The sequence below is a fragment of the Macrotis lagotis genome, chromosome 1 (assembly GCF_037893015.1).
Source record: "Macrotis lagotis isolate mMagLag1 chromosome 1, bilby.v1.9.chrom.fasta, whole genome shotgun sequence".
NCBI lineage: Eukaryota > Metazoa > Chordata > Mammalia > Peramelemorphia > Peramelidae > Macrotis > Macrotis lagotis.
In genome coordinates, this window is record NC_133658.1 from 156535475 (window position 1) to 156561950 (window position 26476).

General features: G+C 36.8%; 1 protein-coding gene across 5 annotated transcripts in view; it reads right to left on the minus strand.

Annotated features, from left to right (window-relative positions):
• Positions 1-2559: 2559 nt before the first annotated feature.
• Positions 2560-26476, minus strand: part of NCAPH (non-SMC condensin I complex subunit H) — a 40297-nt gene continuing 16380 nt past the window's right edge. For 3 of the 5 annotated variants that reach the window (XM_074209227.1, XM_074209224.1, XM_074209225.1), the window contains 11 exons: positions 24481-24572; positions 22415-22614; positions 16630-16778; positions 16041-16147; positions 15497-15619; positions 13953-14060; positions 12538-12735; positions 11595-11711; positions 9933-10015; positions 9356-9431; positions 2560-3101 (listed from right to left, as the gene is read on the minus strand). In XM_074209227.1, coding sequence (XP_074065328.1) covers positions 3042-3101; positions 9356-9431; positions 9933-10015; positions 11595-11711; positions 12538-12735; positions 13953-14060; positions 15497-15619; positions 16041-16147; positions 16630-16778; positions 22415-22614; positions 24481-24572 — 1313 coding nt within the window. In that variant the 3' untranslated portion in view covers positions 2560-3041. Of the gene's footprint in view, positions 3102-9355; positions 9432-9932; positions 10016-11594; positions 11712-12537; positions 12736-13682; positions 13844-13952; positions 14061-15496; positions 15620-16040; positions 16148-16629; positions 16779-22414; positions 22615-24480; positions 24573-26476 lie in introns of those variants that run through there. The other 2 variants (XM_074209226.1, XR_012473270.1) reach the window with 2 other exon arrangements.

The following is a 26476-nucleotide window of genomic DNA, read 5'->3' on the forward strand; positions in this document are numbered from 1 at the left end:
TCAGATGGAGAACCCTGGAAGAGTTCTTGGGAGGTGAAAGGAAAGGCCTGAAAGACACATTATGACAGCTGAGGTTCACTTTAACTGCATACCAATAATAGCATTAGCCACTGGGGCATTTGAACAGTGCCATGTTTCAGTTCAGATTCCAAAAACAGATAGGAATGTGGTGAATAAGGCTCCAGGACCCTAGCAGAGCAGAGGACCCTGGAGAAATGAGTCCTGGTTTCAGTTTATTCATGCAACTTACAATCATGAGAATTACAAGTTTCTATAGCTCTCTAATTCTATTGCAAATTAACTTCTTGATTTCATGGGGACAGAAAGTCTACTATAAGGCCTAGGCTTCTTCTGGTTATTTTTCTCTCCTGCTCATACTATGATTATGTGGCACTTAAAAAGGTTCAAGAGACATAACTGCTGAGTAATTAATCATTTTACTGCCAGCATTGTAATAAAAAAAAAGTCATATTCTGTCTTACACCAGTTTTCATGCCCTTTTGGAAGGGGGGGGGTTCAAAAGGATGCAATCAGCTTTGGTTATTAGTAAGAAGTAGGTTTACTTCAGTAAAGGGCAGAGACAGACATCTTATCACCCTTGGACAAAAAAAAAAGACTATCTCTATACCTGGAACAACCCTCAGCCTTGGGCAATTTAGACAAAAGGATGTGTTTTCACCCAAGCTTGATTAAATGGAATTCACCTTAGGCTACAGATGAAATGAAGATAGAGAATCTCCCAAAATCATTAGTTATTAAATGATCATTTCTCTCAGCTGGTACACTGAAGGAGAGAGCAACTGAAGTCTAAAAAAAATTTCTGCCTTAGGAAGAGCTAGATCTAGGGACTAATTTGAATGTGCAATTTATATTTACATGCATTAAATATTAGTTTTTGTGACTGCTTTTACTAGTTTGATTAAATTGTGGGTTTAAATCATAATCTTGAAGGTGGCTAATGAAGCAACACAAAAATGAAGACAAAGGAAGGGGGATGGCCAAATGTGAGGCCAAATTTAAACTCAAGTCTTCCTGACTCTAGGCCTAGCCCTCCATCCATTGTGCCATCTAGCTGCCCTCTTAAAGCATAGACCAGATCAAATCTCTTACCTATTCAAAAACCGCCCATTCAGTGGTTCCCTATCACCTCTAGGATAAACTATAAAATCCTTAATCTGGCTGTTACCTACTTTTCCACCATTATTTCATATTATCCCCTTTTTCACAAACTGCTTTAATAAAGCTATTTCTATAGCATATCACTCTATTTCTTTGGAATACCATGTGCCTTTGTACAAATGGTATCTCATGTCTGAGATGCAGTAATTCCTCACTTCTTTTTAAGAACCCTGTTTCCTTCAAAGCATCATATGGGACAGCTAGGTGGTGCAATGAATAGAGCACTAGCCTGGTAGTCAGGAGGGCCTGAGTTCAAATCCAATTTTAGACACTTTACTCTTACTGAATGACCTTGGGCAAGTCACTTAACCAGACTGCCTCGCATCCAGGGTCATCTCTAGTTGTTCTGACACATATCTGGTCACTGGATCCGGATGGCTCTGGAGAAGAAAGTAAGGCTAGCTACTTAGCACAGCACCCCCCCCCCCCAAATCCAAGTCATGTGCTTGTTATGGCATCACCTTGCTAAGGTCAGGTCCTTCTTCAAGAATGAAGGACAAACAACATCATCACTCAAGTGATGGCAATTTTCCTCATACCCATTAGTGCTCTTTTTCCTTGAAATCAATTTGTATTAATTTCTTTAATACATATTAACTCTTTTGGGATAGGGACTAGTTCATTTTTGACTGTCACCCTATCACCTGGAGCAGTGCCTTGCACAAAGGGGCCACTCAATCATTGCTAAACTCTATTTAATCTAATCCCACCTCTGCCCTAAAATGGCATTCCCTTCCCCATCCACCTGACCAAACTCTCTCCCCTTCCAGTTCAACCTTCTCTACATACTTCTCCTTCCTTTGGTTTCTTATAATATTGCCTGTACCTACTCATTTGGTGCCTATCACATACACTGCCTTATACATTGCCATAACATTTTATTTTCAATGAGGACATGTGTTATGTCTTCAATCAGATCTCAAGTTCCTCAAGGTCAAGGTGGATGGGGGGGCCATAGAATCACAGATTTGGAAATAGTAGAAACCTTAGAAGTCTAGTTAAATCCTTTATTTTTTTTCATATGAGAAAACCGAGTTCCAAGAGGTTAAGCCATTTGTCCAAGCTCACACAAGTAGTGAAATCAGGTCTTTTGATTCCAAACCCCACACTTTTGTCTTATATTCTTATCCATGTTTCACAAAAGGCCTCTAAATCAACAAAGTCCAGTTTATCTCTAAGTTAGCTGAAAGATTCATGTTTTAATTGAGTCAATCACACAACGACATTTATTAAACCCTTTGTGCTCCAGATTTACCAAAATCAAATACACACACACACACACACACACTCTCATAAATATATTTGTTCCCATACATTTTTTCTCCTTGAGTTATAGAAATAATAGTATAAGTAATGTTTATCTTATCAACAGGCAAAGGGTTCTGAATATCAATTTTATTTCCTAAACATTATACATACATATTTAGGGAGAGTATCTGAAAGTTTTTAAAAATTCTTATGTACAGAATTGATCATCAAAAAACAATCCAATGAAGAATTATTTCCAATTGTAATCTGTGTGTGAATCACACAGTAAATGATAAAATAATGAATGACACAGCTTAAACAACCATGTGGTCTTATAAGACAAATAGCACTTTTTCTTCTCCTATCTGAGTGATGGAAAAAAAAAACTACAAGTCATTATTCTTTATTCTAGAAGATGTTCAAGGTGCCAATTGTGGCAAAAATGAAATATTGCACCTGAGTTAGGGTCCATCAAGATTTGCACTTCAGCCATTTGCTGAGAACTGATTATTGAATGTGGTCCATAGCATCTCATCACCAAGGCAGAGAATGACTTCTGGTTCCTTTTAGCATAGCAAGACAAGGGCCTCCTTTTCATCTCTCTGTATGAATGATCAATTCCCTTGCATAACAAGAACATCAGAAAGGTCTTCCACAACTTTTAACGTCAAATTCTGAAGAAACAAATACAAAAATATCAATGAAAATCATTTATACAAGAATAAAAGAAAACAAAAACTCAAACTATTGTCAGAGAATGGGCAACAACATCCAATTTGAATTGTGATTACAGGTAAAATTCTCTAACTAATATCATTGTCAAGAAGTTACATTAACTGAGCTATTTCCAGGTCCTGACAAATAACTGTATTAAAAAAGCTTTCTCTGGGCTCCATCCACTTAAGTCATTCTCTACAATGGCTCCATCTGTGCTGTTTGCATTGGAGGTAAACTTAGGGCAGCTGAATCATTCCTAGTATTCTTATTTTTACTATCAAGTAGGCAATATTTTTAATAGGTTTATAGTTTGGGGGTAAATAAATTTGTGGCCAGTGTGCTAAGCATTGGTAAGGCATTGATAATGTGCAGGACACTAAATAAAGGCTTTCCTCAAAACTCCTAAATGACCAATCTTGTCCATTGCTCTCTCTATGGCAGTCTCCCTCTTTCTGCTATGGAGTAGGCAAAAATGCCCATTAATCACTCCTATATTATTATATTCTGATTATCCCAAATTTATCCTTTTTTCTCCCCTCTCCATCTCATTTCTCAAAATTTGACTCCCCAAAGGTTATAATCATAGACAATCCAATTATAGTAATTTTATCTTTTTCCTCAGGGTTTACTTGCATTTAAAAAGAAGACAGAATCCAACCCAAATAAGTATTCAACTGGTAGAGTACCTTCAAAACATAGGGAAGCTAGCACCTAGTTCTCTTTATACTCAGGATATCCTCTCCCTGTTGGGTGCCATTTTTCAAAGATAAAGAGTTGTAGATCAACAAATCAAAGGATTTAGAACTGGAAAGCCCCTTGGAGATCATTTAGTCTAGTCCCTCATTTTACAAATGAAAAATATGAGATTTTGGGTTGATGATCTTAACAACTGTTTGGCAGACCTGGGATTCAGATTTGGGTTTTCTTATAAGGTCTCTAAGCAGGTAGTATGGCTGTACACCAAATTGCAAAGTAAAGGGAATAGGACCATAGATTTAAGATCAGAAGAAACTTTAGAAATCATCTGTTATAATTCCCTTGCCTTTCACATGAGAAACAGAGAGATACATTGTATTACTCAATATCACACAGATAAAATGGCCAGGATTTGAAGCCAGGTCCTCTTACTTCAAACTCACTAATTTTTTCCTATGTGACTCTACCTCTCACAAGTCTTTAAGCCTTCCCTCACTACTATTCCCTACACCCTGTATTCTTCAAATAAAGAATAAATATAAAATATAAAATGTATGTCATAAAGTATTCCTTGAGGGGGAAAGAATTTGAATCTTGGTCAACAGGCCTCTAACCTTATTCTACCACTTTTGGTTTCAATGGCAGTGAGTTTTAAGAATGTAGCTCTCTTGTAACCCCTTCCAGTTTAGCTGTGGACAAAAAAAACAAACTAGAATGCTGCTTAAATTTTAAAGAAGCTGCCTTCTTCTCTCCCTCTGCCCTCCTTATTACAGATTTTGTTTTTTAAAAATAGCAGGATGGGGGGTTGCCAAAAGAGAAATTTGATCAGAGAAGCTGCTACTCCCTAACAGGTGTCAGAATGCTGGTATTTCATATATAATTGTTGTGAGATCGCCTACATTTCATATTGATCCCCTCAATCACTTCCTCTTTCAGTTATTTCTTTATCTACAGAGAACCTCTATTTGCATTATAAGAAATGTGTCATACTAAGAAGGTTCTGCAGTGAGTGAGCAGTGCCACCAAGGAGGGAAAAGAATTTCAATAAAGAAGGCTGAAATGGTACTATGTGGAAACTAAATGGGTCAAGTGTATTTTCCTAGTGCCCCTAAGTCCTAAGTTCTCATAGCTCACATTAGGTTGTTATTCTGAACGTCATGGCAAACATTACAAAGAAAAAGCCTTTCAATGAGCCTAGAGCCAGCCCAGGATAAAGGCTTTACTATTCATCCCGGCAGGTCATGGTCTGTAACTTTCCCCTCATTCTTCAAATGCTGACTGCTCTGGGGTTATTTCCAGAGAGACCTGTCTAACAAAAAAGAACAAGGCCCCTACTGTTAGGAGAAATTGATTCAATGCTGTGGTCAGAGAATCTCTACAGTTAGTTCAAACCAGTTATCACATATTTTACAGCTTCATCATGCTCCAGTGAAAACTGGCGTATCAAAGCATAATGAATCCTAGGTAGAGTCAGAGAATTAATTGTTTTTAGTGGAGCTGAATTGAGAGTGTTTTGTGCAAATATGTGAAACTAGCTTTGTAAAGGGAAAAGAAATTGCAGTTCTGTCAAGATGTAACAGGGTATTTTGTTTTGGAAGTTTTTTTTTTAGAGCAAATGAGTATTAAAACTGCTTACGAGGTAATTAACAACATTGGTATAGAGACATGGAATGGAAGCCAAAAGACCTGGGCTATAGTCCCAGTTTTACCATTAACCATGGGAACTTGGGCAAATTCTGAGCCTCAGTTTCTTCATCTGTAAAATGAAGGAATTACATTTGAATACTGTGTGTTATTTGGGTGCTAAAGCAATGTTGAAAAGCTGGAGTACATTCAGAGGAGAAACAGAAGCAATAAGAAACAAAGGGGAATTGTTTAAATAGGTCAGTGTGGATGCACAGGGAACACACACACACACACACACACATATATTTTAAATGTACAGGAAAGAGACAAAGGGAGCTAAGCAATAATATAAAAGAATAGCTGACAAGAGCACTAGAGTTCCAAATGGACAACTTGGAAAAGAAAGCTAAAGATAACCAAAAGGGCTTTGATTGGTCTTTAAACTGGAAAAAGCAAAACAAAAATAGTTACTGGGGAAATGAAAGACAAGATAAGAAGCCAGTTTGGGAGCATCTACCCAAGATGAGTAAGAAGTCAGTTTGGAAATATCAGAGCCAGTCAAACTACAGGTGAGCATAGGAACTGAAAGAATGGAAAGAATGATGTGACTGCTGAGCCACTTAAAGTAATCTCAGAAAGATCACTGAGGAAAACAAGATCATAGAGAATAGGAGTGGTGCCACTGGATAAGAAAAAGACATTTATCCTAATCTCCAAAGAAAGTGAGAGAATGGATCTCAAATTAGTACAGTGAGATTGACTTTTATCCTGGCAAAATTCTATAACCCATTTATAATGTCATGGTGACCTCTAACAATAGGAAGGGGTAAATTCAAAGAGTCTGCACAATTTCATTCTCTGTGTGTGTATAATTACCACAGATAGCAAAACATTGAATAAAATTTCTTGTGCTACACTTGTACATGAGATAGAAAGATGTGGGCTAGATGGAAATCCAGTTAGATAGACTGAGAGCTCTGAGGATATGATCAAAGCCCCCAAAAAATCAACATAAAGAGAGATCTCCAATATATTTCCCTAGGGACCCATTCTTAGTCTTGTGTGTTAAATAATCTTTGTCAGTGATTTAGATAGAAGCACAGATGGCACATTTAATCAATTCTGAAGGTGAAATCAAGCTGTGAATAAATAATACATTAGGTGAGAGATAGTAAGGATCCAAAAAGATCTCAACAAGCTAGATGACTGGAACAAAATTAGTGAATGAAATTTAAAAGGAACAATAAGAAAGTCTTATGTTTGAATTTTTAAAAACAATCAACTTCATAGTATAAGATAGGGAAAACACAGTAGTGGGGTTTTTTTCTTTTTTTTAGGTTTTTGCAAGGCAAATGGGGTTAAGTGGTTTGCCCAAGGCCACACAGCTAGGTGTCTGAGAGTCTGCCGCCACATTTGAACTCAGGTACTCCTGACCCCAGGGCCAGTGCTCTATCCACTGCACCACCTAGCTGCCCCTGAAAACATAGTAGTTTGAAAAACATCTGGGGAATTGTATAACTTTCAAGTTCAACAGAATTTAATATGATATGGCAGTCAGAAAAGCTATTGCAATCTTAGGCTTCATTGAGAGGCACTCTATTCAGTCTGTGGAAAGTAATAATCAGTGGTCAGACCCCCATTTGAGTTGAGTTCTTGGTGCTATATTTTAAAAGAGATGTTAATAAATATTTAGCTATTCAGTATCTACAGAAGAGCAAACATACTAATGAAAGGTCTCTTGCCTTATGAGGATCAGTTTAAGGAACTCAAATGTTTTTCTTAGAAAAGGAAAAAAAATCAAAGAAGAGATAGCTGTCTTTAAATACTTGAGGGATTATCTTATAGAAGAATTAGAATATTTTATTTTGTCCTAGGGGATCAGATCACGAGCCACCAGAAAGTAGAAGACACAAAGAGGTAGAATTCAGTTCAAAGCAAGTTTTCAATTAGAGCAATCCCAAACCAAAATGATGTTCTCTGGGAAACAGAAGATGCTTTGTCATTGGATGATTTCAAACAAAGGCTGGATTAACATTTGTCAGAGATGTGCTATAGAATGAATTTCTTCACTCTTTGCATTGAATTAGATGAATGAGTGCTGAGACCTGGAACTTCCAAGTTCAGGTATACAGTGGATTGCTTCTTTAATCATATTAGGGCTTTCTGTACCATTTCACCAGCAATATTCATCTAGAAGAAATAATTGACAGGTTCACTTTCCCTTTAAAGGTGGGGTTTGGGGGAAAGGAGGGTGTGTAATCCAGGAAATACATATTGTGCTCACAAATCAATGGCCTATAAAGTGAAGGGAATGGACCAGAGGGCCTGAAGTCACTACATTTAGGTTTTCTATATCTCTAAAACACCCAACATTTTTTAAAGAAAGATCTTTTAAGAGATAATTTATATTACACCCAAATTTCATTCTTTACTCTCATCTTTTGTAAAGAGGGAGTGAGTGGAATTGGAATGAAATATAGGAGACATCAATGAACATTTCACAATACATTCACATAAATCATGATCAAACACAACAAAGAAGTCAGATAATGTTCTTATAAATTAAGAATCAATTGCTCTCAGGTTTAGCTCTTTTGATATGAGATTAATCTGAATTTAGAGTCACAGGCTAATTTTAAGACATCAGTATGGCATCTTTTTTTGTGCTGCATTATCTTATCTACTCTTTTTTTTTATTTCACGTTCTCCAACTGGCCCAGTAGATGGAATTTCATGAACCACATGGGATATATTTTCAAGTCTTGCCTTCAATAACCAGGGGCAGTAATATATATTCTTAAGTCTATCTTCAAAGCATATTTCTGTATCATGCTTTGCACCACAGAGCAGGGTACTCAAGAATATTTCAAAGATTCCAACATTCTTTATCCTTCATGCTAACCTAAACATTTCTAATTGAGTAAACTCTACTTGAATAAGAATATTCCCCTGATATGACATTTCTGGGACATTAATCTGGAAACATACCTTGTCTATGTTTATGCTTTTATACAGGCCTCAGACATTATAAACATAAAGCAGATCCACAGCCACCAAGCAAAGTGCTGAGGGAGCACTGTTACAGGTGTTAGCAATGCTCAAATATTCAAATGATCTAAGAAGTCATCTCAACCAACCCCTTGTCCAATTCATGAATTGTCAATCAATCAAAATCAACACTTGCTTTTGTCATTTAAGCTTTCCTCTTCCTTGGAATCAGAAAGCACATTACATTCTTTGGTAAGCATTTAGCTGGGAAGTGGGTGCTTTCTAAGTGTTTGATGAGCAGGAGGAAGTCTTCATTTTGGTTCTGATAATCAAAGCATAGGTCTGGAGAACACGGATTATTATCCATAAAGACAATCAAGGGCAGACAGAAAATCTTAAATAACTGCCATTTTAAGTATCTAACTGAAGGTCCCAGTCAAACTGCTCTAGTCTAATTGCTTATTCTGACTTCTTTCCCCACTACCATTAGTGGCTCTACTTCATGCCATTTGTTGTTACTTCTCATTTTCTCTGTCTTCTTTCTCCTTTCCTTGAGATTATCTTCATGGCTTACCCAGGAGAATTCCAAAATCTTTTCTAGTTCTTGTATCCTGGCTTTGGTGACAAGTATGAGTTTTCAGAGTTACTAGCCAGAGAAAAGATTTTTCTTCAGGACAGTTAACAACCACAACACATAATCCAATTCTTATTTTTTAGGGTTTTTCTTGGATCTTTTTCATTGCTGTTCATAATTGGATTTTATTTTGGTAACTTCTAATTAAGTAGGCTACTAATATGGTAGTTTAAAAAAACAGGCAAAATTTGTCTATTCAGAAAAGAAGTTAAAAAAGGAATGCTCGTGCTATCCAGTGTCATTGTGCTTACCCAATCATTTACCTACCTTTTCATTAGCTAAATGTAAAAGACAGGCAAATGCCAGAGGTACAGAAAGGTTCTGAGCCATCAAAGGGGGTAGGCTGTAAAACAAAGGAGAGAACATAGTAACACATAACATAGATGCTAAGAACAAAGTCTCTTTCATTAAGAATGAATTATACACATAAACAAAGAATGAACTAATAAGAAACAATGAATATTTTAAATGTTTGTAATAAGCAGGTTGAGAAATCCCAAACCTTTAGTTCTATTCTAGCTTTTGGCATGGAATAGCTTCTCAGATTACTGGTTTGGGCTCATGTCAATTAATATGTCAGTGCAGAGCCAAAACTGGCAAGTAACATACAATTGGGACAAAAAAAGATTGCTTTTAGATCCTGTGACATTCAGGATAAATAAGTAGCTCCTTTGTCTTGTCACATGATCTTTAGTTACTATTTTCAATCAAGGAATCAGCTGGAACATTAGTGCCTAAAAGGTGAGAACAAAGAAACAATTAATCAGTCCCCAACAACGATAACCCCAACAGTTAACTGACTGTGGGCTTCAGCTGTCCTTGAACTACAGGCTCTGATACTTACTTCTTTAGGAGGTCCTTTGTAAGATCACTGAAAATCTTCTCATCTGTTACCATGTCCAAGTTTCCTTTTGGCTCAGTTTCATTCTAGTTTTATTAAAAAAAAAAATGCATTGAGGGGAAAAGTAGGTTTGTTTTCTTTTCTTAGCAGCCATGTTGAAAAGCTCAAACATGGATTGAACCTGTTGTTCTGGGTAAAGGGGAACATAATAAAAAAAGAAGAAAGTTGAATTTCAACTCTTATTTTTCTTATATTTTCTCCTCCAAAGAGGATACCTTTGGTTTAGAAGTAAAGAACCAAAAATGGGTAGCAGAAATTCAAAATAAGTTAGACTGAAGACAGTCAGTCAGTAGGTAACTGTTTTCTTTGTCATCAAGCCTAGGCTAACTCTATCCTAGAGAACTAAAAGGAACTGATTGCTAAGCTGTAACAGTCCTCTCTGAAAGACAGAATACAAAGGGAGAGAGGCTACAAGAATGAATAAAGGCCAAATGTCATCCTAACTTTCAAAAAAGGAAAAGGGTAGAGACTTCAAACAGTAAGAGTCATCAATTTAATTTTTGTTCTTGAAATGTGTAGAACACATTATTAAGAGAATAACTTCTGAATACCTTTAGAAAAGGAAGCCACAGACCATCTCACCTTTTCCTCTGCTTTTTTGCATAGGTGCAAGGTCATGGGTATGGAACACTACTTATGTCAGACTTTTTAAGTCATTTGGTTAGTTTTGCTAACCTAATCCCTAAAATTTCATTCCTTTTTCCTTCTTTATTAGAAAAGATGGCTCTCTGGGAGAATGAGAAAACATATCTGATAAGAAATGCACAGTGAAGTAAAAACAAAAGATACCAAGAAAAATTTCCTTTCAAAAAATAATGATGTCAATCAATTTCTTTTTTGAAAGAGTTCCTTTATTGGAAGAATGGAGAGAATTAGTCAGACATAGTCTACTTAGGTTTTACCAAAGTCTCTTATCCTATGCTTATAGAAAAGATATAGACACAAGATAATTAAACAGATGGTTTTGGAACTGGCTCAGTAAATGTACTCAAAAAAAAAGCAAATAGGTGAAGCAATTAATAATCAACAACTCTGAACAACAGGTGCTCATGTCTAGAATTTGATACTTATATTCATCTAGCAGGTAGTCACAAAAGTGATCATTTGAGATATCTGCTTTCAGGATAATCATAGGTAAGAGAAAGGTTGGATCTGGTTATCTTTAAAGCAACAAAGATGTAGTTAGGGTCCTTTGTAACACCAAATTTTGTTTCATAGGATTATAGAGTTTAGAACTAGAAGGGACATGAGAGCCTTCAGTCTAATCCCTTCATTTTATACATGAGAACATTGCAGCTCAGTAAAATGAAATAATCAACCTTACATCAAACAGCTATTTTCCAGAGGCCAAGACCTGAGAGAAGACCTGATGTCTATTCTTTTTTTTTTAATTTTTATTTATTCAAGGCAATAGGATTAAGTGATTTACCCAAGGTCACACAGCTATGTAGTATCTGAGGTAAGATTTGAACTCAGGTCCTCCTGACTTCAGGGCTGGTACTCTATCCACTACATCACCTAGCTGCCCCTTCTAAGGTCTAGTCTTCTAAGAAACACCTCTTTATTTCCTAGTAAACAAATTACAGCTAAGGAAAGAAAGGCTACCTCTGCAACTGCTTCTTTCTCTTGGCCATCAGTCAGTAGATTCCACATGCTCTGCTTTAATCTCTTCATATCCATCTTTTTGGCAGTCTTTGCATAATGAATTTCAATTTTATTCACCTGAAACAGACAAGTTGGAAGACAGAGAACTTGTCATGATTTTTACCAGGTCATTGTAGAAATAAATGCCCTGGTGAATGAATAAGTGACATATTAGCACATGTTAAATCTTTTGTTTGCTTGTTTGTTTTTTAGTTTTTGCAAGGCAATGGAGTTAAATGACTTGCCCAAGGTTACACAGCTGGGTAATTATTAAGTGTCTGAGGTCACATTTGAACTCAGGTCCTCCTGACTCCAGGGCCGGTACTCAATCCACTGTGCCACTTAACTACCCCCACATGTTAAATCTTAATGGTGGAATTATAGATCTCTTTCTAGACATACTAGGAACAAATAGTTTTGATCTCTCATTTCAAACCCACTTTCTTTTATGATCAATGTTCATGGTTACCTAGAATCCTAGTCTGGCCAAAAATTCCCAGGCATACCTAAGAAAGTGAAGTCTAGTAAACTAGAAGGCTACTATTTTGTTGACTCTTACCTTGATAATGGAACATATTACTTAAGACTAGCTCTATGAACATTAATCCTTATCAAAATGCCTGTTATAACAAGCTCTCTCCTCTAGCCAGATGTGTGAACAGAGCTCCCTTGAGAACTGGTCAATTCCACTTCATCTCTATGTATTGAAAGCTAACACTAAAGTAGTAAAAATTTCCTATTTCACTTCATCTTCCCTAAGATTTGGGGCATTCCTCACTTGGCCACTCATTGAACAAAAGATGAATAATGGGAAAAAAAGTAAATCTTACAACTCTATTTGGGTATGTGTAAACAAGTTAATGCCATCAATATCGCACCTACTTATTAAATGTTTAATTCTTACCTTCTGTGGCTCTGCTACTAACTTTAACTCCCCATATATAGGATTATCCAAACCATTTACATCAGCACCATTTTCATTATCCTGTGAATTTTCAAATCCGATGTTGGGATTAATTGTAAAATCAAATTGGGTCCCATTTGCTCCTACAAATAATCCATCAGGGCCATCATCATCATCATCATCACCACTGTCAGCAGCCTAGGCAAAGAAAAATAGCTGCTCAAGTTTTGTAGAAAGTAGCATTAGGTTTAAAAGATGCATTCAAAACATGTTTTATGAATTTACCCCAAACTGGAAGGGACTGCCAATTATACCCTCAAACCACCCCAGACAGACAGACATTCTATTCTAATGCCTCTAAAGATTGAAGAGTTACACTCAGAAAGTAAATAAATTGCCACAAAAGCCAACTATTCTCTTTGATGCCTGGCTGAGCTACATAGCTCTATTTTTTGTTCAATAAACATATCTGAAGAACACAAACAAAACACAAAACGTGTGCTTTGATAAGATTTGGTTGTTAAACTCACCAAAAAAGAAAAACAACAAAAATCTTTTAAAGATCTCTAAACTTTACATCTGATCAAAAATACTTTACAAGAATATTAATAACTTACAAAATTTTACAAGATTAAAAAAACAAAAGCAAACTCCTCTCTCTCCAAGGAAGTGATCATCTCTCCTGCTCCCCCTTGTAGGAGTAGACATACTAGATCCCATTCCTCTGCTTCTTTACTTATCAGTTCTGCCTTCTTTTACTAGTTTTCATTTCCTCCTTGAGTGCCTCCCTACTCCTAAAGTTGTAAATTCCTCAGAGGCAACAACTGCCTTGTATTTCTTTGTCTCTCCTATAATTCATTTTGTAGTAGTTCAGTATTGAATGATAGATTGATCCTGGAGGCCAAATGGACAACTGTTTGATACAAATGACTAAAAGCAAACACAGTCTCTGCCCTTAGGAGCAGCTCTGGGTCTGAAGGAGGAGAAGGAAGCCTGGTGTTTCTGGTCTTTGATAAGTGACTGTATAACTCTGGTTGGGAAGAGATGATTTCTGGTCAGGGGAACCCTCAGTCATATGGGAAGCCTAACAATTAATGCTCAACCTCTGGGAGCCCCAGCCCTGAGAGAAAAGATATAACTCCTACCTTCAGTATGATGGAAGAAACAAGGTTTCCCTAGAGGACCTTCAGGTGTCCTATTGTAATAGCTCAGTCTCTTCTGAGGGTATTCTGTTTTTCTCTGCTGACGAGCAATGCATACCTTCTACACACAAAATGTGCACTTGATAGGGGCTGTCAACTGGACACTACCAATTATGCCAGACAAAGGGGAGAACACAAGGCAAGAAGAAACCTTCTCTCCTCACTGGCAGAAAAGAAAAATAAAGCTCCCTTCCCCTATTCATCCCTCCTTACCGGCACTGCAGGGCAAAATTCAGAGGTATCATTAGGATTGTTGTAATCATACTCTTCAATCTCATCATCTTGTTCAGATGAAGTACTCTGTGAGGTCATCTTCCTTAACTACCAAAGAGAGATCAGAATAACAAATGGAGAAAGCAGTTTTTCAAAAGTGGAACTAAAACCACAAGACAAAGGAGATAAATTTAGACACCAACATTCATTTCTACCTAGAAGCAAAGAATCATAGACTCTTGGTAGTTAGAATGGGCCTTAGAAGTCATCTAAGAGATGGTATGGTGAGCACTGGGCTTAGAATCAGAAGACCTTTCTGAGTCTCGATTTCCTCATCTGTAAGATGAGGAGGTTAATACATGACTTCAAAGATCCATTCTAGCTAACTTATGATGTACTTCAACCTCTCTTCCAATGCAGGAATCCCTTCCATTTCCCAACTAGAGGACCAGAGTTTCAGGGTCAGAAAACTCAGTTTCTTGAGATAGCTTGGTTCATTGTGGGATAATTCGAATAGTTAAAAAATTAAACCTTCTACCAAGATCAAAAAAAAATTATTTTCTTTCACTCTGCATTCACTCATTAGTCTCAGTTTTGTCTTTTGGCACAACTTAGAACAAATCAATTCTATTTGAGAATGTTTGTTCTGTCCCTGTTGTTCTGTTCTCCAGGCAAAACATCTTATTTTTTTCAAATGTTTCTTTTGTAACATCACTACTAAATAGTTCATAATTCTGGACACCATTCTCTAAAAAATGCAGTCTATTAATGAATGCTAAAATATTGTGTTTCAAAGCAAACACAAAACTCCAGATATGATCTTCCTCACCTTTTCTTTCCTCCTTTTCTCTCAAAAACCTTGACTGTTCTCCCCCCCCCCCCCCCCCCACACACACACACATCCCCCTTGCCTGGAGGCGGAAGCAGTTATGTCTGTCTACATTGTTTGAGCAGTGGCTTTTGGCCACTTGTGCCTTTCTTTTCCCCTTTTCGGAACACTGTCAAAGATGAGACACCTGAGAATGAACTTTCCCTGTCCAAAAGACAGAAGTCAGGACAGTAGAGGATTATCAAGGCTCCTGTAGAAGCATAAGGCTACCTTATGGCAGGAAAAAATACATGCTCAGATACCCTCTAAGCTCCAGGTTCCTGATGTTATACTCCTAAGAGTCTCCTGTAATGTTCCCACTTCTGTGAGTCATTGAATCAACCCTTTCAAATCTTCTAACTTCAATCACAAAGACTTCTTAATACTTGATGAAATTTCCAGAATTTAGCCAACTTATCACTAACAGACTGAAAAGGCTAAGGCAAAATTGTGTAATGGGGGAAAAATACATGTAGAATGTGGGAATCAGGAGACCTGGACATGAGTCCTGGTCCAGATCCTTAGGAGCTGTATGATCATAAGCACTAAGTCATTGAGTCTCTCTTGGACCAGATTCTTGCCTGCCAAATAGAGCTCATCATACTTATGAGGAAAATGTTTAGAAATCTTAAAGCACAACTGGAAGCCCTGTCCTGAGCTGCCTGAGTAGCCTCACCTTGTTTCCTGGTTTCAGGTTCAGCTGAACAATGTTTTCTATTTTATAGTGGAAATCAGCAGGAAGGGTGGTGGCTTTCTTACTCTGGTTGTCCAGAGTTGACTTGGCCAATGTAGTAGCAGCCTGGGGATGAGAAAAATTTTTTTCAAGATTCTTTGATGACAATGACTAGAAAATACTTTTTTCCCTACTGTGATAATTTAGAAATAAAAGGAGGCAAGTCATATAGATCCCAAGACTACAGTGAAATTCCCCAGATACTGGGTAAGAAAATAACTGTTACAAAGTTACACCAGGTCTCATTCCCTCTTCTCAACTATTACCTAGTTCCCTCTGCCCTTCCCTTAATATCAACTCTTGATTTTTACTACTCTCCTATATGTGGGGACCAGGTTGATAAAATACCATTTTACTTCTTTTAAAAAGTGGATTTACTGGGCTGGCATAGTAAGAAACAAATGAAACTCATCTCCAAAGTAACAAGAAAGAGTACTGGGGGGGGGGGGGGTAAGAAAGCACAGCTTATAAGAAATTTTGTACAAACCCTAGTTTTTCGGAAATGTGTATTAAAGTCAATCTCTTCCTCAAAGTTGATTTCAAATACTTTCTTTGCAGTCTTCTTTTTCTTCTCTTGTTGAGAAGTAGGGTCTTCTGCAGAGATGAGCACATGGAAGAAGACAATATCGTACCCTTTAAAGAACTAAATATTGAGAACTCAGATGTTTGATGGATTGATACTTTTTCTTCACTCAGAATTTATCTTTCTATTGATATCAAGAAATTACATACACTTTAATATCACTGTAATGTTAGAAAAGATAAACTTTCCCAGTCATTTGAGTTCTCAATTTATATTTTGATGGATAATTTACCTTACTACTAAACCAACTAAAGAATATAAGTTTTAGCTTCTTTCTTTCTGGGATAAAATGAGAGGAAAAAAGGCAGACTTAGTCCCAATTTACTCTTAATCCCACTTGTGGCTCAACCAACCTTGTTTAGCAGGACATATGGAAAAGCTATGATGACCTTCTATTCCCTTTACTCCCTTGAAATGTCAGAGGATTTTTCAGCCTGCTAAAAGAAAGTTGTAAATTGCCTTCTTCTTTAACACCACTAAAATAAATACGTACGTTTGCGATGGGGTTTGAAGCACCAGTGATCAGGACCAGCCCACATAGACATGGTTCTGGGACTGAAATAGGAATATTCTCCAGGCTTCATGGATAAATGGAGGCACATGGTCCCAATGTCTCCATCTCCAATGGGAATCACCTCTTGTCTGAAACACACAAAAGGACAATTACTAAAATAGAATTCCCTCATTAGTATTAAAATATTCTATCTTATAACAACTCTGGGAGGTAGAATAAAAGGATAGACATAAAACCACTTTGAAAGTAGAAAGTGCTACATAAATTGTTAGTGCTTAAATGACTTGTGCAAAATTGCATGGTTAGTTACAGAACAATCATTTAGTCTAAATCTCTCTATTTACAAATGAAGAAACTAAGTGCCCAGACCTGGTTCAGGATCACAATAGTAGTCAGTTAATGGCAGGAACAGGTCTCCCGACTCTCAGCCCTGGGATCCTTTCCACAAAATCAAATTGCCTAATACAACAGAATAATTCTGTATTTCAAAATATTCACATCTGGGGCGCTAGGTGGTACAGTGGATAGAGCACTGGCCCTGGAGTCAGGAGTACCTGAGTTCAAATCTGGCCTCAGACACTTAATAACTACCTAGCTGTGTGGCCTTGGGCAAGCCACTTAACCCCATTGCCTTGCAAAAACCTAAAAAAAAAAAAATCCACATCTGTTGTGCTCATGCCTTACTTTCATGTAACAAGATTGTCCCATAGCAAACTGACACAGTCCCTACATAAAGGTGGGGAAAATGCCAGTTTAACTAACATCTTTATCTACCCAACACAATCAATTGCCCAGCATAGCTTGCTCATCACTCCGAGTGAGTTCTGCTCTTAGGCAGACCTAAGTTTTCTCATCAAAGTAAGGGGGCAGGGGCAGCAAGGTGGTGCAGTGGATAGAGCACCAGCCCTGGAGTCAGGAGTACCTGAGTTCAAATCCGGCCTCAGACACTTAATAATTACCTAGCTGTGTGGCCCTGGGCAAGCCACTTAACCCCATTGCTTAGCAAAAATCTAAAAAAAAAAAAAAAGTAAGGGGGCAATAGTCTTTTCCAGATCAAAAACTATTTTGACTTTGATATCTCCTTTTCAGTCTTCAACTCCTTGGCTCTTGTGCAGTAACTGAAAGGATAGCTAGGGAAGAAAGAGATTTATCCCACCTATTCAGTGAATTGAAATAAAGACATCTTGAGACCATGAATGAATTAGGCTCACAATAAGGGTCTCAAAGCATGGTGGAAGTATGCTACTCTGCTGCCACCTAAAGGTTAAGGTAACAAAGAAGCAATTTTGGAGAAATAATCTCATCAATATATGAACTGTTATACAGATAAAATCCCTATCATTTCCAAGGGACATCCAAATTGTTTTGCTGGTAGAATTTTGTTAAAACAAATGTTTCTAGAAAGCTCAGTACCTTTCTAATGGACTTGTGCATATCATATATTATAGGTATCCAGGTAACGTGCTTTAACTTCACACTAACCATCAGTTCCTTGAGTGTACTGACCATGTCTTACCTCATCCAAATTGTTTCCCTTTAGCATGAAACAGATCCTTAACAAAAGTTAGTTTAAAACTGATTCGATTCAAACCTCTCCCTACTAGATTAAGATGAATGGTGGATACATATTTCATGGCAACCCCCTTTCTCTGCCTAGTGCATAAAACTTGTTTTCTTGGTAGGTTTGGAAATAAAAGTGCTTTTCTCTCACATTTTGAGATGTTTAAAACAAGAAGGGGTAGAAAGAATCAAGAATAATCACTATCTGGATTGCTACTTGTTGTAAGAGTAAAGAATAGCTTAGTAGAAGCAACATGTTCCAGTATAAAAAGCCTCTGGTGAGTTCTGCTCTTAGGCAGACCTAAGTTTTCTCATCAAAGTAAGGGGGCAGTGGTCTTTTTCAGATCAAAAACTATCATGACTTTGATATCTCCTTCTCAGTCTTCAAATAGAACAAATATAAAGTTATTTTGTTACAGTGTATTTTCTGCAGTTAAATTAAGTAAAATTCAGTACAGAATATATGGCATCATATGAACTGGAACCAAATAAAGCATTTTTTTGTGCCTAATGGAAGCAAGTTGGGGAAAAAACTCTAGACAAGGAGCCAGGAGATGGAGGTTGTAGTACCAGCTCTACCATTAACTACACTGTATGACCTGGGATAAGTCATTCATTTCTTAGGGGTCTCAGTTTTTCTTCTCTACAAAATGAAGGGACTGGGTTTAATTAGCTCTGAGGTCATCTTAAAAGCTTAAAAATTTTTAATGTTTTCTCTGCATAAAATTTATTGTAATTTAAATCCACAATTGTTGTGGATCAATACAAGAATTCAGAAACAATTTTTTGACATAGAGAACGCATCTTCATAATAAAATTCATCACAATGGAAGTTTACAAGAACTTCAGGTCTACTCAACTCAAAATCCAAGGTGTTCTCCGTTACACTGTACTGACATCTAAGTGTAAGAGGATTTTATTATTTAATAGTTTTTGTTTTTAGTTTTAGTTTTTAAAAATGAATAGTTTATTTTTGTAAAACAAAAAAACTGACTCTCTCCTCAAACTTTCATTTAAATTGCTTTTACTCTTTTATAATTCTGTTCTTCTGCAGCTCCATGGATTTCAATAGAAAAACAGGATCTTCAGGCACTACTAAATTCCTCTTGGGTAATATTCAATTATAAAATTGTAATATTCAGATACAATATTGGCAATACTAATGATAACCATCATGTTTTATGACTTCTACTCTTTGTAGTATATTTGGATTTCACCACAGGTAAGTTTGTCCATCATCAAAGAAAACCACAGCTTCCAGGAAAAAGGAGTTGACAGTTCCACTGAAATGAGTTCTGGTAAGACCATATCTAGAATATTGTATTTATTTCCAGTCACCACTATTTAGGAAGAATATTGATAAACTAGAAAGTATTCCCCAAAAAGGCAAGTCAGATGGTGAAATGCCTTGAATTTGTGCTATTTTAATATCTGAACAAACTAGGGATATTCACCCAGAAGAAATTAAGACTTGCAGGGACAGGCTCACACTTCTCAAGTAACCAAGAGGCTGTCTTGTGAGAGAAGGCTTAGATTTGTTCTATTCAGTCCTAAGGACAGAACTAGTGGTAGCAGGTAGAAGTTGTTAAGAAGCAAATTTAGGTTTCAAATGAACAAAAACTATGTTAACAATGAGAGCTGCCCCAAAGTGGAATGAGCTATCTTGGGAGGTTGCCTTTCACTGAGCTAAGTTGACCATTATCTGATATAATGAGGATTCTTTTTGAATATGAGTTGGTCTAGGTGACTTCCAGGGTCCTTTTAACTCTGAAAATTTGTGATTCATTTAATTTTGACTACTTGAAAGACTTAGATCAAATAAAACAAGCAAAGGATGTGTGACTAATAGGGAGCCCATTGGTTATCATCAGTGGAGACCTTTTCAATTTATTACATGGTCCTCTAAAAGATGTGTTTTTGGAAAGCAAGATCACAAAATTGTACAAAATGTGTTGCATAAATCTACAGTCTTTAACAAAAACATTTTTTTCTCCTGGAATCAGAAAGTTTGTCATGCATCTGAACAGATGTGTCACATTAGGAAATGATCATATACCTGTTCACATTTTTTAAATAAAATATAAAGCTCTGCTTTTATTCAGACCTAGTTACTAACTCATCCTCTACCATTCACAATTTTCCATTAAGATGTTCCTTTATTTCACTACCACCCCCACACATGGCTTATGCTTAAATAATATTTAAAGAATTCAGATGTGAATTTCTAAAGAGTAAGAATGAAATTTGAATTTTTTTTGTCCTTATTCGAGCACAAGACCACATGGAATTAGGTACTTAAATGTTTTATGTGTGGAGGGGGGAAGGAGGCAGTTAGGTGGTGAAGTGGATAGAGTACTAGCTCTGGAGTCAGGAGGACCCGAATTCAAATCTGACTTCAGACACTAACCTAGCTGTGTGATCTTGGACAAGTCACTTAACCCTACTACCTTGACAAAAAAATGCTTTCTGTGGTAACATATATGATGAATCCCCTTTTAAGATTAATTTTCCACTTTCCATCTACAGCTTTGCTTGCTTTGAACTCCATGGAATACGGCATCCCCCATGCCAGGTACCACCCCATCTGCCCTTCTAGTTTCCATGAGCAAGACAGAACTGATGCTTCTCAAAGGAAACATAAGAAGCTGAAGTTTAGGGAAGGCTAGGTGGCACAGTGGATAGAGCACCAGCCCTGGAGTCAGGAGTACCTGAGTTCAAATCCAGCCTCAGACACTTAATAATTACCTAGCTGTGTGGCCTTGGGCAAGCCACTTAAGCCCATTGCCTTGCAAAAAAAAAAAGTGAACTGAATTGAATTAGGAAACACTTCTTTTAAGAGTTTTCTGTAGAGATATACTTAAAAATTTTTTTAGGAAAGCCTGGCTCAGAGTTTGAGATAAAAGAATAAAGGGAAAAATGTATCTACACTTTTGGAAAATTTTATTGTGCCTATATTATGAACAGACATTCCAGAGTACCCTCCCCTTTCTTTCTTCAGTCTTCCTATATTCCCAGTCCCCCAGGGTTAAGTAGAGAACCAGGCCATGAAGAGGTTTCTGTGATAAAACATTCTAGGTCTTCATTTCCTAGATCAAGCACATTATTTTACTCCATTTAAGTACTTGCACTGGTAATTTCTGATTCGATGGTTACAATTTTATTTACTGTATATATATGTATAGGGAAGAGATGAGCTTCATCTCCAGGACCCAGTACAGACCAATTAAACACCAAGAGTCTTTAAGCACATTTCATGCTAGTGAAATGGCCCCAGAATGGAATGGGAATCTTACCTTTTGCCTACCAAGTTCTTGCAGTGGATAGAGCCCATCTTTCAAAAGAGGAAGTACTGAAGGCAAAATATAACTCATAATTTTTGAACCTAGGACAAGAGGCAGGAAAAAGTGTGTGTGTGTGTGTGTGTGTGTTTTGAGGGTGGGAAGGGTTTAGGGCTCTGGGATACAAAGACAAACAAGCCATGATCCTTGGGATATACATATAAACAAAAAAATATATAATCATGTGAGGCTAAGGAAAACTCTAAGGGGATCATTAATATGGCATTCAAGTCAATGTAATATTTATTATGCACTTTCTGCATGCATTACAGAAAGATACAAAATTTAGACAAGGGATCAACCCTACTCTCATGGAATTTAAGAATCTATCAGGGGGAACCTGACATATTCACAAATAATCATAATACAAAGTAGCACATAATGAGAATATAAGAATTTTAAATGTTTAAGGAAACAATATGTGGTCATTTGTCAAGGATGTTGTAGAAGAAAATCATATTTTGAGTAAGAGGATGAACTGGCAGACCTTTTGGGTCCCTTCTAATTCTAAACTAGTTAGGAGCTACTCCACTAAAAGGAATGACCGGTGAACTATATTCTATGGATTCTTCTCTCCCTCCCCAACAACTGCTTGAGTCATTCAATCAGGTACAAGATCTGTAGGTTCACAATATGTGGTGTTGTTATTATAAGGATGGTGCTGTCTTTCACAGAAAAAAGTTCAAAGCAACCAGACTATGTTGAATCTTTTTGAAAGGAAAAAAATTACAAATGAGCAGTATCTGAAATGTAGCATACCATCTCCCACCAAAATACCGCTGGAGTCAAATATCCCCAAATGAGATATACTAAAAAAAACTGCTTTTTTTCCCTTTGCTCCAAGTCTACTTTTTCTTTCTTTTTACCTGGAATTTTGGAATTCAGAAGACTTCTGGCAACTTCTGAATTCATGGTCCCCTCCTGCTGTTTGATCATGAATATCTGCATCAAAATCATCTTCCACAGGCACACCAGCACACTCCTCACTATCACTATCTTCAATTTCAGAATTAACATCAAATATCTGATCATTCTTCTTAAACTTGTCCACCAAAACTGATAAAGACTAAAAAAACAGAAAGAATATATCAACACTTAGAATTCTTAACCTTTTTTGTGTCACAGACCCCTTTGGCAGTTAGGTGAAACCCATGGATCTCTTCTCAGAATACTACATTTTATTGTTTTTTTTTAATTCATAATAGAAGGAAATAGTAATTTCAATAATAGATTAATATAGTGAAAATGAATGTGCAATATTTTCCCCTATTCAAGTTTATAGCTTTTTTTATACATCAAAAGAAACTATCCATCGTCCCCTAAAAGGTCTGTGGACCTTTGGTTAAGAACTCCTGATCAAAATGCTCTAAATCATTACTGACTAGAGAAATGTAAATTATTTACAAATATATTGAGAGCAGCTATTTTTGCGGTAACAAAGAATTATACATTTGGGGAACACCCATTAGTTAGGGAATGGCTGAACAAGTGGCGATATATGATTATGATGAAATACTATTTTGCCCTAAGAAATTATAAGCAGGCCTGCTTTAAGAAAAATCTGAGAAAAGTTATATGAACTAATACAAAACAAAGAGAGCAGAACTAGAAAAACATTGTATATGATAGCAGTAATACAGTATGACACCAACTGAATGACTAAGCTATTCTCAGCAATGATTCAAGACAATTCCAAAGGTTTTATGGTAAAAATGCTATCCACATCCAGAGAAAGAACTGATGGAGTTTGAATGCAGATTGAAGCATATATATATTTTTTTTTTTTGGTTTTGAACCCAGGTACTCCTGACTCCAGGGCTGGTGCTTTATCCACTATACCACCTAGTCGCCCCGAAGCATATTTTTTTAACCTTTATTTTCTTGAGGTTTTTTTTGGGGGGGGAGTGGTAGGAGGGGGTGTTTTCTCTTTTTTGCAACATGACTAAGATGGAAATAAGTTTTGTATAACTGCACATTTATAATCTATATCAAATTGCTTGCCTTCTCAAGGAAGAGGAAGGAATGAGAACTCGATTTTTAATAAAAAGAATGTCAAAACTTTTTTTACATGTAATTAAGAAAAAATAAAATAAGAGAAGAACCCCTGATTGAGTGACCTAGTCACTCTTCTCTCAATGAGCTGGTTTTGTTCAAAAGACTCATTGGATCTTCTCATTTTTAAATTTTAGTTAAAAATCCTATTTCTTACCTACATGTCCTAATTGCTCCATTCTTTGTATCACTGTTCCACCCCTACTTCCAAGCCCAGTCTACTTGACATAAATAAAGAGCTGAGGAAGTTTATAAGGCACAATAAAAAATGGAACTGTACTGTTGCCAGGCAAATAATGTAGAACATAGAACAGGAATTCAAATCCACAAACTACATGTTTTAGGGAAAACAATTTTCCATGGAGACCATTTGTTTTCTTAATTTTAATGAGGAGGCTAAAGGGGCCAAGCTAAAAATAAACAAAGGAAAGCTTTACACATCATGATTTCTCAGGAAACTCTGTGCCAAGGGACATAACCTCAAAGAGCAGTAAATTCCTGAAGCTTACAGAGCAGCCTCAGAGTTACAGAGGTTATTGGAATAATCAGCAATGGAGAGTTAATCCTACTAAGGATTCACTTTAACAGAGCTTCCTCACCACCATAAAGCAGAGGAAAAAAGATAATGGGAAAGAAATTTCAGAATTTATTTTTATAACAACGTAGGGCTATTTGGTTACCCTTCAGGTTTTGTTCCTACAAACGTGCCAAAGGAAATATTTTCCCTACAACTGGTTAAATAAGAATAAATTTACAGAGTTTTGGTTCCCATCCTGACTGAACCAATCTTGGACAGAGAATGCCGGGCACATTCAACCAAACCACAAATACATGGACTGGAACTCACTCAGAACGATTACACCAAAAATTTACTTTATACCTCAGTAAGAGCATCATTGTCCCCCTTAGAAAACTGGAACTCAGCCAGCGAAGGGCAAATCTGGCGCTCCTCCACACACTGCAGTAGGGAAGCTGGGGGGAAGATCACAGTGATTTAAAATCAGATAAATTACTTTCTTTGTCCATTTCAACTCAACATCAAAATGCAAATGATACCCTCGTTATATTCTGGCTGAAGGCATTGTATCAAAGTTATTAACAGAAATGGCTGAAAGCCAGCTTTGTGTATTTTTAGTCAGTTGGATGTTTATACATTCTCTGGAAGGAAGGTTTATATACTACTCTCAGAAAGGGTTTTTAGGCACAGACTTTTTCCTCCAAATAACTTGTAAATCCTATGCTAGAGATAGAGAACCTGATAAAATGCTTTAGAAATTTGCAGCCAGTGTTAGAACCTTATTTTTGCTTTTACACCAGCTAAAATTTGCCTACTTCAAAAGGAAATACAGTACCCAAATTTACAATGAATACTATTAGGAACTCCCCAGGGGTAGGTCATGTCTTATGCATGATATAAATATGAACCAGGGGACTGGTCTGCAACCTAACTGGCTGTCTGGTGAGTCTCTATCTACTGGATGCCCCTGGCTTATAACCACCACAATCCTAGGGCAGTCTGTATTAACATGAAAATGTCCACTGGAGTCTGAACTATTAAGCTCAGATCATCTTTTCCCAACCCAACAAATGCCAGGGAGAGGGAAAGAGATGGAAAAGAAGATGCTCTTCCAATATGACTGGGGAATCAACAAGAAATCAGGGAAATATTGAGAAAATGTGGATTTGTTTTAGGGTCTCTATGAGAATTCTGATTAGTAAAAGGTGAGCCCAAATAGATCTAACTAAACCACCCTGGAGACACTCTCTTGTCTCACTTCCTCAGAACCTCCTGCGCTGAATGGCAAATATTTCCACATAGGCAAGTTTTTCTAGGCAGTCACCTAAATCCTCAGACCTCTATTCTACATTTAACTATAGAATACTAAAGTTCTATAGTTATCCAAAGACTCTTGGAGATGGGTATAGAAAATAATCCCTAAAAAGCTGTGGAATTAGAACTTTAAGTTTATCTTATTGTTGTGCTTCAAGAAACCTGGATATCCCTGCAAAGGCATATGGGTAGAATAGGTATTATTAAACTGAAAAAACGATAAACAGGAAAAAGTTCTTCCCCCCACCCCCACTCCATGGGGAAATTTTGCTTTCTTTGGCAGAAATGATGGGCTTATACTGCTTCCTATAATCAACAATTCATCGGTATTTATCTCCTCCAGTTGTTAAGCCTCCATGATTCCACTTTGTATAAAGTGGAATATTATCTCCCAACTCTAGACCTCTCCATTTATCTTATCTAAAACCTTCCAGGGGTCTAAAAATGTCTAGCATTGCAGAGTTGAATAAAATGTTTCTCCATAGCATTCCTTTCTATGTTGAAATGCAGTCTCCTTCAAGGTAAGCAATAAAAACCATGTTTTTATTAAACTAGAAAGTGCTATGCTTTGATTGATTCTTCAACACAGCCCTGATCAACATATGAACCAAATTGCAATGAATATGAAAACATTCACTGCAATTGAGACTTGATTTCCCAGGGAGGGAAAAAATCTATCATTTGATCAACCAGTTCCCTTGGAGTCCCAAACAAGACACAGACTCTAATGCAGGTTCTCAGATCCTCAGCAGAGGTCACATAGGAACTAGGGGCTAGAGATAGAACTGATATCTGTATAGCACTTTATAGTCTATAAAGCACTTTAACATGTCTTGTCATCCTACTGATTCTCACAAATAGTTAACAGCTAATATTTATTTGTTGCTTAATTAATTGGTAAAGTACTTTACAAAATTACCTTATTTAAGCCTAACAATAATCCTGTACAGTGAATAAAGAAGGTATTTTTTCATTTTTGTAGATGAAGAAATTGGAGCCCAAAGAGTTTAAACAACTTATCCAAGGTCACAAAGCTAATAAAGAA